The 15,468-nt window shown below is 36.7% G+C and overlaps 1 protein-coding gene across 2 annotated transcripts in view; it reads left to right on the top strand.

Moving 5' to 3' along the window:
* The window catches only part of LOC133984696 (protocadherin-9), a 202,463-nt gene that overhangs the window by 126,309 nt on the left and 60,686 nt on the right, over positions 1 to 15,468 (top strand). For both annotated transcript variants that reach the window (XM_062424153.1, XM_062424161.1), the window contains one exon: positions 9,978 to 10,179. In XM_062424153.1, coding sequence (XP_062280137.1) covers positions 9,978 to 10,179 — 202 coding nt within the window. The remainder of the gene's footprint in view (positions 1 to 9,977; positions 10,180 to 15,468) is intronic.

Raw genomic sequence — 15,468 nt, 5'->3', positions numbered from 1 at the left:
TTTATCCACACCCAGTAAGAGACAGTTTGGGATGCAAAGCCCATGCACCATATTATTTCAAACACACTGTACAAAGGCAAAAAGAGGATCATCACACCAACACGTCAATGCTTCTGTCGCTTTTCTCTAAAATATTCTAAAAACAGATCAGACATACTGCTGCACGGCCATAAATATTTTCAGTCATTCAAATGTTTGTCTTAAGTTTTTGTTCATATTTCTCTTTATTTCGTTATGCCAACAGGTGTGGCCAGATCTGAGGAAAACAGACATTTGTTGAGAACAAAACAGTATAGTGAAGCTGTGGGTATAAGGAATAGGTCAAATGTGCGAGAGGCCAATTCATCCAGTCTTATTTCACTGTACATTTACATAATCCACACAAGGTGTTGCCCCGGTCATCAACATGTCAGCTGGACAGGCAAAAAACACAGTTTATCTGTTTTGTTACAGTGGAAAACAGTCATATCATCCATTAATATTGATATATTATTTTTGATAATATTATTTTTATTTTATGCTTTTATGTTTTTTTTATCCCTCTGTTGATCATGTGCAAATCTAGTCTCCATCCTGCTGCATGTTCTTAAAGGCAAAAATACATTTTCAATTTCAACAGTGCTGAAAATTGCCCCTCTGCAAGTGTACATGAACACCACGGAGTGTTGGTCTACATTTTGGCTACATGGTTTCCCATCAGTGAAAAACAACAACAACAACAACAACAACAACAACAACACACACACACACACACGCGCACGCACACACACACACACACACACACACACACACACACACACACACACACACACACACACACACACACACACACACACACACACACACAGAGAAAGAAAAGTGTTCATTTTTGGTCATGGTTTCCCAAAATGCAAACAGGCAGGTGATCACATACAAACAAAAACAAATTATGCACTGCAACACACTATCCACCACTATGCATTATGCTGGCACTTTGCTTTCACTAGAAACTGTTGGTGGGGAAATTGTTGGCTGCTTGGCAACAAAACAAATGGAAAAAGGTCTGGGTGATTCTTATTTTCCAGATGATTAGTTGCATCAGAAATAATTGTTGGTAAGATCATTGACCATAAAATTAATTATTAAGGCCTGAACTTAATTGTATTTCCCTCACTGCGACTGTCCTCTCAGAAAAAAAAAAAGTTAGTTTCTAATTTCCTGATGGGTGAAATGGCAAAACTGCAGGTCTGTATACCTGATGTTTTACAACACTGAGGTAGTGTGCTATAATGAGGATTAGTATCAAGCAATTCGGGAATACTGTATATGATTTATATGACTTATTATACATACACATTGTACACAATGTGTAAGGTTTTATGTGTTTCAATTAGGTGTGCGTGTGTATAATACATGTATACTGTAACTGACAAGGCACTCAAAGGTTTGCATATGGCTTAGTTGACTCTCGCTGAACTCTGAATGCAATTATGTAAATACATGATGAAAATGTACAGCATGTGCTCGTATAACATGACATATCAGATTACTTCTTTTGCAGAATTTTTTTTTCAGTATATATCACATCAAAATATACACAAGCCTAAGTGCGTCTGTGTGTGTATGCCCATGTAACACCACGATGGCTGGCACTGTAAGTCCAGGGTGTCAATTGTGATATTTGGTGGCACTGTCAACACCTTGCCATGGTGCTTCAGCATCAAACATCACTACTGTTATCACTTTCCTCCCATTATCAAGTGGCATAAACATCTGCTTCTTTTGGAGGTGATTTAACACAAATGGAGATTACAAAATGTCCTCTTCCTACATGACAATTAGATTTTGCTATTAGAAAGTAGTAGAGGCATACATGTCTTATTTGTTTGCTCCACAACTCTGCTAGGCTAATTAATTGCAGACTGTAACTTAAAAAACGGGTTGTAGCAGTAACAGCTATTACTGCACATTGCCTTTTATTGATTTTTCATCTCTAAGCAATAGTAACTATACATAGATTCTCTTTAAACTGTAGTATCAGACTAATCAGTCATGCGTGACATTACATTCTAGCACTTTGTAGCACTGAGCACATTTTCCAAGTTCTTCTGATGTGATTGTTATAATTAAGAAGCTTGTGAATTTAACATGTGCCTGCGTGTATTTTGAACCTAGATTTATCAGATTAACACTCTCATATTACCGTACTTCCCTTCCCTTTATACAATTAACATTCATTGCTAACAGTTAGAATAAAGAGAGAGTAGTGCATTTTTTAAAAGTCTACTGTTAAGAAGGTGGATTGATATTTTTTTTAGGACATAAGTTATATCAGCGTTCTTTCAAGCAGCTTTTTGCATTAAAATAGCTTGTTTGTTCATTTGTAATGCTCCACTACCAATGCCCTGCACTTTTATGTGCAGACCAGTAGGCATCGAAAAGCAGTCATATGTGGTGGTGCAAATGACACATAACAATTATAAAATGGCTCACTTTTGTGGGCAATATTCAATATATAGAATGGGCATTTCTGATTGAGCCCATACTATACAATATGAGGAGAAATGATGTGGCTGTTATAATTAATAAGATTTAGATGATATAAATATCTAAATATAAATGTCTGTTCCGCAAACAAACCAAATATTTGTTTGAATGCCATTTATAAAAAAAAAAATCTAGATCACCATTTGCCAAAATCAACCAGACTTCCCTGCTTCATCGATTTACATTTGATCTCTTCAAAGCTGGATAATCATTGCTGTGTAAATAGCCATTATTTCCACAGGATAAACAGGGATACAACTAAACAAATGTGTGCGTCTGTACCTATTTGGTGTAATGGAATCACAAATAGGATTTCATGACAGCTAATAGGGTTGTAGGTTATTATCAATCATAGACGGTCATTATGCTTTTGTTTCACATGAATACAAATACATGTGCAGCTTTTAAAGCAATGTGAATGCATTTTATTTATTTTTGATTAGCTTTTAATATTTATAATTCATCGTATTACTGTGATAACACAGATGTGTGTCTCATAAAGCATGTGTAGCAAGTAAATAAAAAGCTAACATCCTCCATAGTGGTACAGAACAGTGACTTCAGTATGCACTGTCTACAGCTGAGTGCAGCACAAAGATCACATGGACTGTAACTCATAAACACATCAAGCTTCCTCTTTCAGTGCTCAGGGCCTAGCCTGCTTCGCTCTGTAGTTAACTGTCTCTGAGTGTCAAATCCTTCATCCTGATGCAGGAGACACACTTAGAGAAGAATTGCTGTGTCTTTCATTTTATGGCTGTGGATGTCGGTGGAGGGTAGATCCCATGAGTGAGTCACTAGTGGTTAACTTTGTCGCTAATGCTCTGTGGCAGTTGCACAGGTTTCTGCAGCTCTGCTTAAGGCACAGGGGGAAGCTGGTTGAACTACTCCACTCTCACAGTTCTCAATCAGCTAAGTCAGGTTATTTAACTGCAGAACAAAGTTAGAATAAACATAGAGATGTAGAGAGAGAGGGAGGTGAATATCATCAGAAAAGGTAACAGGTCACTGCAGGCAGGAGTGGGAAAGATAGTAGTTGAGCCTAAGATGTCCAAATCTAGCCCCAAGTGATGCTAGATGACATTAATTTGAAATGAAATTTCATCCTTCTGAAGAAGTCTGTTCTGGTAAATTATGCTTCTTCTAGTGATTTTTTTATTCATGTTTTCATATATCTAACACTGTGTATGTCCCCAATTGAAACTGGCCAAAGGGAACAGTAAAGATTTGCCCATCTTTACACTACCAATATATAACATTTAGACATATATGCGTAGGCAATGTATTCCTTTCATGTTTTCAGCTGTAGGCTGCCTGTAGTGTCAGAGTTGGTTACCTCAACCACCACCAAGACTGTTAGCTGCAGTTTAAATCTAACTTCAGATACTTACAGACTACAGAGCTATTCTTAAATCAACAGAGATAATCCTGCAAGGTCTGTTCCTTAAGATTTTTTGCAATAAAAGAGCCAATGCTACAGTACAATAGTCTAAAACCACTAGATAATTGATTATTGCATCTAACCTTAACCCTCCAGCATCTCAAATGTTCTAATATGGTTGTATTTGTAGAAGAAATAAGATAATCTTGGTTTCAGCTATTGATCTTAGTGTTAGAGATGCAGTCCTGCACATTGTGGCTATGCTACATAGTGATGAGTGAGGGAAATAAGCTCTTAACATCCTTCCTTGAATTCTAGCAATCTTTTGTGCTGTACACAATTTACAATATTGTTGTATAACATTACATTTATAATCTGTAAGATTTTAACTATGTGAAACCCAATTTTTGATGTAATTAATGGTTATATTTTACTGATATAGCCGGAATAAAGGCTGATGATGACAAAAACAGCTACAGTACCATAAAAAGAGGAAATAAATATTGTATTATATATATATGGCCACAAAAAAAAGAAAGAAAGAAAAATGTTTTATGATCAAGTGTCAAAAGGATTTTAAATTTATTTTACGGTGTTGCTTCACAACCATTGCCATTTAACTGTGATATATATGACATGATTACCCCAAATTAGGCAAACACACAAATATATATTTAACAAGCACAATCCAGTGGGGAGGGCTGCTCATGCTAATGTATGAAAGTAGGATGAGATGGAGGTAATTAGGGAGGTGGTGACAGATGAAAAGAAAACAAATTGGACTTTGAGGGCATCAGCAAGAGGGAACTTGTCTCAGCACCTGTCATCTGGGAAAGATAACAGTGAGCTTGTGCGTCTGGCTGCATACATACCATATAACTAAACATAAATTTAGGCTTTTTTTATGAGAAAAATGTTCCATGTTTCTCATGTGGATTAGACGACAAATGGTTGGGGGGATAAATAAATAAACACGCATGCTGTATAGTGCATCCATAAATCTGCAAGATCATTTAGCCAAGAAACAGTCAAAATGATGGACTGTGCTGATAATCACATGCTAAGCAAGTGTTCTGTGAATGACTAACACAAAGTGCTCTACTGTTAGACATAACACAGAGACACTACATGTCCACTCCTCCACACTTACAATTTAGGAAATGGGTCAGATGTGACTTAGATAGATTTATATATCTTTTTGTTTGTCTTTGGGTTTGTGTGTGTGTGTATTTGTGATAAACTGAAGCGCAACGGAGTGACTGATCGAGCTTCGTTATGGATGTGACAGAATGCAGATGTTTCTCAGGACTGCCTAGCTATGATTTAATGATGAAAAGCAGAAGGCGGCAGACTTAGCCTCTGGAGAGGCAGCCAGAGCAGACTACGTCAATATTAGAGTCAAAATCAAAGACAGCAGAGATTGTGATTTATTTGTCACTTTTTATTTGAGTGTTGCTTACAGAAACAAGTTTGGGAACTCTTTTTATCTCAATGTCTTTCATCTTTTTTAAGCTGTTTGAAATGCTTGTTTTTGACTGTGTTTATGTCATCAAAATAGAGCCCTGCCTAACTGAGACTGTGATTCATTTTGTGGATGAGCCCAAAGGAAATCCAAATGTTATGCTGACTGGAGGTAGTGTCTATCAGCTGCTAATGTTTCACTTGATTTGATGTTTTATGGAATTTTACAGCTTGTCCGGATTGTGGAGGAACACTGTGGGGAAAAGAGTATGACACTAAAGTATACTTTCCAAACATAATAAAACACCAAAAAAACGAAATACATTATTCTATTTAAGGTTTAGTGACATCAGATAAGTCCCAGCTTTGTCATTTTGTTGATTCAGCTGTGTTGAAGTACAGTTACAGTAGTGCAGTGCAAAGTGTAAGAAAGACAATGAATTACAAGGAATATAATTTAAAAAATAAATCAACAGTATGACTGAGGGAACAAAGACAATCACGTCTGTGGCCTTTTATTGATATGAAATGCATTTTCCAAGGTGGCCAGCAGATGGCACAGCACCTTTGGTCTCCAAGGGAAGGAGAAAGAGTGAGAGATCAGGAAAAAGAGAGGAAGAGAAAGAGATCTTTTTGTGAGTTTTGTTTTCCTGGTTGAATGATCTCCCTCAGTGGTCTGATTGTGAGAATGGACTCGTGGGAAGTGTTCTCTCACGGCAGGTGTCAGCCTGCTGTTAGATAAGATTATTTGTGGGGTTGAGGAGGTTGCATTATTTTGTGCGTGCGTATGTGTGCATGCACTTTCTGCTCAGTGTGTGCTATTTCTCATTAGATGTTTGCTTGAAATGTTGTGTTATATTGTGTTCATTTAGAACAACTTCTGTGTTGCATTGTGTTAATTTAGAACACAATGCAACACAGAAGTTGTTTTTGACTTGCACACTGTGCTCCATATGGTCACACTCAGGAGGAGAAAAAACGGAAAGCAGTACTAAAGCTTGTGCTCTAAGTCATAAGCCTTATCCCTATTTGTTTTCTGTCACATACAACCAAAGTTGTATCAGTTTTGTGCAACATTGAGTCTTTACTTTGCAGTAATTCTGTCTGATTGTGATTTTCAGCAGAAGTGGCACAAAGCTGTTTTGAAATATGTGATATCATGGTAGCAGGCACTATATTATTTTGAGGGTTAATAACTACTTAATCTCTTACTTTTGTTGTCTGTTTGAATGATAGACTTTTAATGCAGATTGTGCTTAAGAACTTAATACTCAATTTCAGTTTGAATCAGGTACTTGTTAGTCCTTGAAAATGAAAACCGAAGCTTTTAGGTCAATAAAGCTGATGCAGTTTGAATTAATTTATAATACTGCTACTATCTACTTTCACAACATTACGTAGAGCTAGACTTATCCTTAGGAAGCAAAAACTCTCCACTTTCATACTTCCTCTTAGCATGATTTGTATAAAGTTGTGGCTGGCATTTGCACGTTCCTGTCAGATTTTAATTTCAGTTTGCTTAACGTTATATCCTTTTTACGAAGACCCAAGGGCGAACACTATTCCTGATCATTTGCAGGCTTGCTGGAATGTAAACCTTCCAGCAGCAAAGTGCTGCTATTTGCTTTGTGTTTGTTAAAGTGAGTGTGTTTGGTCAGGCAAATTATAAAAACAAGCGGATAATAAGGGTTAGCAGGCGAGATAAGCCATAATATCTTGTAAACTGGCAGCAGGGATAGTTTAAGCCGGTCTTATGCTAATATTACTACAAGTGACTGTCAGCAACAGAGAAATACAAATATCCTCAAACATGCTTAAACCCACAAATAAACACACCACCGCAGACAACACACACAGAACATAGACAGACGCTGCATGTAATTTAAAACAGGATATTTTGATTAACATCTATGCATATAGTATATTCTTACAGTAAACCTCTTCTGATCTAATCAAACAAAGCCCATGATAAAATCTTTCACTGTCCTGAGTCAGATTTCATTTTACCCAGCTGTTTGACAACACGCACAACTGTTAACCCAATCAACAATAAGCCAGTTCTCTATCTTAAAAATCGAAATCAAAGCAAATTATATATACTAAGAAATCACACACACGTAACTTCAGTTTTTGCTCGTACTTGTCTCGTATACTTTATGAGAAGGCAATTCTGCTGATATCTCATTTGTCATGTCATTAATTGAGAAATAGGATGGTCAGTTCCTTTACTACTCCAAGCAGCAGAAGCCATTTCTCTCCACTGTCCTGCTGCCTACCGTGTTTCCTTTTGTTTTCATTCATTAATGCATCAGAGTATTCACATACAGTTCTGAACATAATACTAATGTGCATGTACTCATCATGTACTGATTGCAAACCTAAAATGTCAGCCAGGCTCCAGTCAAGTTGTAAAAATGTATTGCATTACATTTCAGTTTTGTAGGTTATTCAGTGTGATAGATTCACACTGTGTTCATTTTCCCCCAATACAATACCTCATATAATATCATATTAAGTTGTCATATAATCCTTTCATTATTGAATACATTTATCCAGGTTTTCTTATAATACATGACATTTTACTTTAAATAGTACTTCACTGACTTTGTTGCGGAATATACAGCATATACCTGGTGGTAGAAAAGCTGCCAGTATGAGTATTGCTAGCTTGACACTTTCAGAGCAGCCAACAAATAGATGGCTACCTCGCCTGAGGGCAACGTCTTTGGCATCAGCAGGAAGAAAAACTTAAGAAGCCACTGTTAATTAAGTGCAGATACACCAAACATGTCAGATCTTTAAGGCTTGTCTCACTCGTCTGTTTCTCTGTGTTCAGTGTTTTTAAACTGCACGCATAGCATTGCATGCCTCACCTTATGTGAAACTGATAGCACTGCATTGCCTAATCACTAAACTTTAGCTGCCACACAAACAAACAAGGAACTCCTGTAGAAACTATTTTTTGTCCACTTTATGTCATCTTCACTGGAAATGCCACATCTGATCATCTGCCTCTTTCTCTAATTACTATCTGTGACATTTATCCAGATTCCTACTGCTTTCAAAGACCTTTACATTTAATTGTGCTTGATTCTGCACTTTCAGCAGTCATGCAAGACTTTAAATCCTCATTTAGATTTTTGTCAATACGCACCAGATTTTGGGTGATTATTTCCAGTAATCAACAGAAAATGTCACAGATGTGTCAGTATTACACTGTGTGGTTTAGGCTAGACAGATAAATATAATGTGTCTTCTGCAACAGGCACATGGAGCACTTTGCAGAATAGTGTCTTTCTTGTCAATTCATTCTCCCCTTTGTCTGCTGAATAGCATCAGTGTCACAGCTGTCTGTCAGTCAGTCTGTCTATCTGTCTGTATATCTGTCTGTCTGTCTATCATGCAAATTGAACTTCATGTATTTAAATCTGAAGCCAACATGTGCTCCACAGTCTCCAAGGTCTGCTATTCCCCCAACCCCCACCTCTCTCTCTCTCAACACCACCCATCCACCCCCTTTTTTCTTTCTTTATTCCCTTTTTTGTTTAATTGAATGTTGCATGCTTTTGGAACAGTTCTAAAATATATAATGAGGTCATTTGCATTAGACTGCAGATTGGTTGACCTTTGCTTTTGCCAATAATTACTGTAAAACGCGTCTCTGTCTGTCATCACCAAGGATGTGACAGGGACCTCTCTGTGCTCACGAAAGGTTAGCTGGAATCTTGTGTCTGGACTTATGAAAAAGCCTGAGGAAAATGTCATTAGAGCAAGGGGAAAAGACACTCAGAATTAACAATTGGAAATTCAATCAGGATGGCTTTAAGGCTGGTGTGTGAGCGCCCGTATGTGTGTGTGTGTGTGTGTGTGTGTGTGTGTGTGCAATAGAAGGACTATAAGACATGTACCACACTTGTGGGTAAGAAATTCCTCTCCTTAATGAGAGTGCAGAATGTGGGAAGAAGGACACCCTGGGGGCGACTTCTGTTAACTCCGCAGGCCACTTTGACTTTGCCAACACCCAAAAAAACTGACAACACAAACCAAATAATCAGTTTGTGAATGTTCTTGCAGCAGGCCTCACAAACATGATAATACGCTGCCACCAACATATAGGAATTTCATGGCCTTCATTGCCTGACGTTAATTGCACCATGTATTTATGAAAGGCTGACAAATTTTGCACTTTTCACCTTGCTGAATTTTTCTTACAGTGCATGATGTGCAATTTGCATGCTGTTATTGGTTGTCATTGTGCAGTGAAACGTGACTGTATTTACCATGTGTTAACTCCCCCTCCCTCAATAACTCGGCCCAAGTCAAAATAGATCTTTTACTCTCCCATCATTCTTGGTATTCTGAAACTGGAAATAAACCTTACTATCCATCAGTGCCTTCTTCATTTAAATGTTTAACACATATTTCATAGTTTAGACAAAAATGCTAAGGCTGCTTATTTCACACTGTAGTACTGATCAGTACTCAGTGTGTCAAGCGCCATGCATGAGCTTGCTCAGCTCAGTTTAAAGTAATTATATGAAATCTAAATTTTAAGGCGGCAGAGCAGAGCATTAACATCAGAGGCTCTGTTTTGTGCTCTTGGTTCTAGTCGCAGCGGCGCGTCACGTTTCACCTGCCGGATGGCTCCCAGGAGAGCTGCAGTGACAGCGGTCTGGGGGACCACGAGCCTGTAGGCAGTGGCTCCCTCCTCACACAACCTCTCCCTCTGGTGCAGGCGCAAGACGACTTCTATGAGCAGGCCTCCCCTGATAAGAGGACTGAAGCTGATGGCAACTCTGATCCCAACTCTGGTGAGTTTTAATATATTTCATGGCTGACTTTAATTTCTGCTCTTTACATGCATGGTCCGTTTCTTTCTCTCTCTGTCTCTCTCCCTCTCTTAATACTCCCTATTTGCAAACTATGTTAAAAGCGCCATACGGAATAGTGTTAAATAACTGCAAAGTGTTCACTTTGGTCCAACTTAATGGACATTGTTTGAGCTGTAATATTGTCTTTTATGTCAAAAACAATATGACTTATTCGATTATCTGCTGATTGCATGAAAGACATTGAAATCAGAAGATGCTTTGTCTTAAAACAACACTTTAAAGAAAGCAAAGAAACGTCACAGGTTTTGCTTCAGGGAATGACTAAAGCTGCTTGAAAAGAGATAATAAATAGTCTTGGAAAACAACGTCAATCTCTTTAAAGAACTCAATGTACCAAATATCATTTAATTTAGAGGCATTTGATTGCTCAAGTAGGTTTCTAGTGGAAACACGAGCAGGTCATTCATTTCTCAGTTAATCATCCAGACTTGTTCGTGCCTCCCAGGAGCAAACCTGGGCCTCCCATAGGCTCCTCACCTATTTGTGAAACTCATTTGATTTATTTAGAGATGATTTCCCCAGTTGGAAGTCTTGGTGCTGAGCTGAAGATGTTAACTTCCCACTATTTCTGGTGGGAATGTACATCTCCGACCCAGTTTTCTCATTTTATCATTAAGAGGTGAAGCGTGCGCAAAGATCAAGCACATCACCCCAAGGTCGATGCCAGCTTGCCTGCTGTGGGTGGAGCAGCCAGCACCACATAAATACAAGTGCAGTGAGTAAACTATGTGTGTGCGTATGATTTCATACAGACTTGAACTTAGCAGATGTACTCACAGTTGGCAGACACTCAACGAGTACCATGTTGGCCTACTGACTAAGAATGCATGTCAACATCTTAACAAATGAATCCAGCTGCACATGGCCAAGCCACGTGCCATTGGAGTACATCTAACTTTCAACCAAATACACATTTAAGTTCACATGGAGTCTACAAGCAAGGAAAAAACATCTGTGCACTTCTCTATCTGCATGTTTGTCCATCTCCTGTTCTGTGGAAAGATCCTCAACTGTGTATATTTGTAATAAATATATTTATATCTATTAATGTATCATTAAGTATTTCACACAACAGTTAATTAAATTCACACACAACAACATTTATCATTGCTCTTATGTTCTGAAGCAAACATAATGGTTCCTGGATTGCAGTCACTTATGTCTTGTACGTATGGTTCTGTATTAGGGTAAAGTTTGTATACCCAAGCAACAAAGTGATAGGGAAGAGTTTGGGAATGATGTACATAGATAGAAAGTCTGCAACTTCAGCACTAGAGACAGATATTCATCTCACACTTTAAGTCAACACTGACTTTGTCAATATTTAACCAAGATGATTAGCTTTCCCTTATCTTAACTAAGTGGTTTATTTGCTCGACCTTAACCAACCTTTATGCTTTACTTGCTAGAGGATACTGAAGGGAAAACATTGAAAATCCATCTTTAGCAGATGCCTACAGAACAATATGAACCTTCAATTGGCAGTGAACAATTAGAGGATATATTTACTGTAAATGATTTGTCATTATGTTGATATAAAACATAATCTGGGCAGTATTACACTTCCTTCAAATCACAGTAGCTGTTAGGCAAATTTGTTGTGTAAGAACATAATTTTTAGGAGACACAGTTGATGATATTGCAATTTCATAAGCGTACAGACAGGCGATTAAAGCCAACACAAATTAACAATGTTTCAATATATTAAAGCTGTAATTAAAATATCAGCAATTATTGGCCAACACTGTTGATGTGCACCCTGCATTTCATGGCATGTCAGATGTTCATGCTATATTGACATATGTACATTAGTTATGCATGTCAGAAAAGAGCTACGCTATAAATGTGATGAATAATAAAAGGCATGAACAACTGTATAAGCCAAATTAGAGTATTAAGAGGCAATGCTTTCTAGTATTGTACTGTAAAGCGAGAGTCTTGAATGGTCCAAATGCAGCTTACTTAAACTTTAAAGCACCTGATTTGAAGCAAGTCTTTGCAAAAAACGTCATACTTTGTTCTCATACGTACATGTGCAAGACATTGCAAATGACTTTAAAACAGAACTGTTTACATTATCATCATGGTATAAGTTTTCCAATATATTGCCTCTTTTTGTCTTTCAGCAATGGCATTCTGTTTTGTAAGCATTGTTTGCCTGTCATTTAAAGTGATAACAGTGATCTTTGACTTGTTTCTCGGCAGGATAATGATTATATGTCCAGTTGATGATAGATGTGTAACTTGCTGTTGGTACTCCCTAATATATGAACCCAGTGGTCCCAGGTTAAGTACTGTAGCTGTGAGTAAACTGCTGTCAGACTTAAAAAGACTCACACTTAGTTGTTGACAAAGGCAAACAGGATCTAGAAGATATAAAAATATGAAAATTACCCCAATTCAGTTCAACATTTTAAATGAGGACCTGACAGTGGGTGGTCTTATAATAACAACATGTTGTTCAATGTCTGACAGTAACATTGCCTTTTTTCTGACGCAATAAGACTATTCAAAAGACCTCAAAGAATAAAAAGACTAATACATCAGAGATAAGTGATTTAATAACATTTTTATTAAGTCTGAACTCCACATTTTTGTGCCAGATATTTGAAAAAAATTGTTTCAGGGTTTTCAGTTTTCTTCTTTGGTTGCAAGCAGCAGTAGGATTCACATTGGAGACAGAATACAATGTATTAAAATGAGACTGATCAGTACTGTATTGGTAAATAGGCAATTACTGTTTAAGTTGTAATATTTACACAATCAAAATACTGGGGCATCCAAACAGAAATTCACATTCTTAATATATGCATCAGCATCTGCAAACTATGCCAGATTATACCATACACTAACACTGTCATGCCAAGCAATTCCCCTCTAATTTCCATAATACCAAAACTGATAAAGTGATTGGGGGTACAATTTAATCTTCTAATATATTTTGGATCTTGGCCTCCCATTTTCTGGTATTTATAAAAAGTGAACCTACTAATTATCCTTTATGTAATACAGAAAAATGGTTAGTCTCATGCGTAGGTTGTAGCTTTCATCTGAACTAAGGAAACATACACAGTGTGGGAGTAGTGAATGCCTGATGTCTAACTGTCTTTTTTGTATTTATAATGGAGTAAGATGTTTGATTTTTCTTTATAACTTGAACATATTGCCATTATTACCACAATTGAAGAAAAAAAAAGTTTGAAAACAAAGACATGAAAGTGGAGAAAATAACAATAACAGACGGGTGCTACTCCAGAACACATCAGTTTCAGTCAATCATGATAATTTTTTGTGACGAGAGAAAGTAAGTATAGTTTTAAGCAAGTAATATGTAAATGCTGTTGCTGATGTTGTTGATTGATTTTAAATGATCAATTGTAAATTGTTCTCTAGTTTTTTGTTTAGTAAAAAAGCTTGTACATTTTTATGAACAATTCCCAAAACAGCACAGTATGTATAGTGTATAGTAAAAGCCTCTCAACATTAGCTGTCTATGGTTCTGAGAAGACTGATCAATTGATTGTAGGTAAGTATTTGCATTTACCTCCCCATAAACCAGGTTTAAAATTACATAAATTACAAAGCCTAATGAAATGAAAATCAAGAATACAGAAGATACAATTAACACGGTTAGAATTACAGGCATGAGTATTATGTAAAGCAGCCAAATTTACAATTAATAGTGACATATCCCACCTAATGCATCTTACATTTCTGCTTTAAGATGTTATATGTTTTATAAAGTAAACTCAATGCTGCTCAACATTGCCCTTTAGCGCAAATCAAGACCTTCTGAAAAACAAACCAACATTTTTGTATTCAACTTTATTTGGAAACTGAGGATTCACTAGAAAAATAAGTAGTCTGCATAAACATACTAGAATGAGATAAATAAAGAAATATATAGAAAACAGATGATCAGGAAAAGTGACATTGTGGCCGGATGATATTAATATACAGTACTATAATATTAGAGGTATAGGAAGAGGTAAGAAAAATATCTTTCAATCCCACTTCAAAGAAGCCCTGACAAATAACAACATAACAAAATATAGATGATGTTGCCAAAACGTACATTTCTCTTCATCATACTGCTCGCAGTCATCATTGTGAAAGCTATGCTGGATATAATTGCTGTCTGGGTGATGAAAAAAATAATAATAAATAAAAAACCTCATATGATTGCTGGATCAAAAAGATGAACTACAGGGAAGAAGCAGGCAGACAAAGAATCTTCACAATGCATTAGTAGCTCCTAATAAATTCAATGAATGACATGAATGTTTTTTGTTTGTTTGTTTGTTTCTTATGTCTTTTGTATCAGGCAATTTTTATATTTAAAGATCACTACTGTTAAACTGGTCACCAGTGGTATTCACAAGGAGCATCAGTGGTAATGATAGAAGTATAGGCTGCAAGAGAAAATGAAATGAAAATAAAAAAAGGTGTATAAAAGGAGTTTAAAGCCTTTTCCCTAACATTTTCTGGTAAATGAAATACAGTGTTAAATGTGTTGTTAAACTGTTTTCAATCTTTAATGAGATGGTAGAACATGCTCATTAATCTACAGTCATCTCTAAGTGTACTTTGTACTTTTTCATGCTTTGCAGTAGGCACTGCAAAAGTATAGCAGTTTGTAAGAAAGGTTTCAGGATCAATTTAACCTAAAGGTCCTTTTAGGTAACAGGCCCAGGGCCATCTCTAAAATGTTCTTGCTTGATCATAGATTGCTTTTACTTCCACTTGTGCTTTACTGAGTACAAATGCCAAAATATTGAGTTGAAATTGAAATTTCTATCTCTATTTGGTCATACTATTAAAAGACAAATCAAATAATAAAATATTCTAAACGGCTTCCAGGACCACACGGAACAGCATGTCCCTTTGCAATTACAGAGTAAAGTCATTCTCTGCAGTTTCTCCAGGACGAAAAGAAACACATAATGAAACAAATAAACAACCAAGTCACATATTCGCCAAATAAATGCATATTTGATGTGCAACATAATTCTGTAAATCAGTTACATTTCTGAAAAAGAAAAAAAAAATTCAATTGCTGGGATGTTGAGGTCTGTCAGATTGGTTGTGCATGGATGAGAGTCCCTAGACTACACAAACACTGAAATACATGACATGAGAGTGCCAAAAATAAACAGAGAAGAGAGAATGGTGCGATAGAGAAGTTGTGTTTATTTATTAAACATTTAA

This window comes from Scomber scombrus, chromosome 1, assembly GCF_963691925.1.
Source record: "Scomber scombrus chromosome 1, fScoSco1.1, whole genome shotgun sequence".
Classification (NCBI taxonomy): Eukaryota; Metazoa; Chordata; class Actinopteri; order Scombriformes; family Scombridae; genus Scomber; species Scomber scombrus.
Note: the sequence above shows the minus strand (reverse complement) of the source record. Positions and strands in the feature narration are given on the sequence as shown.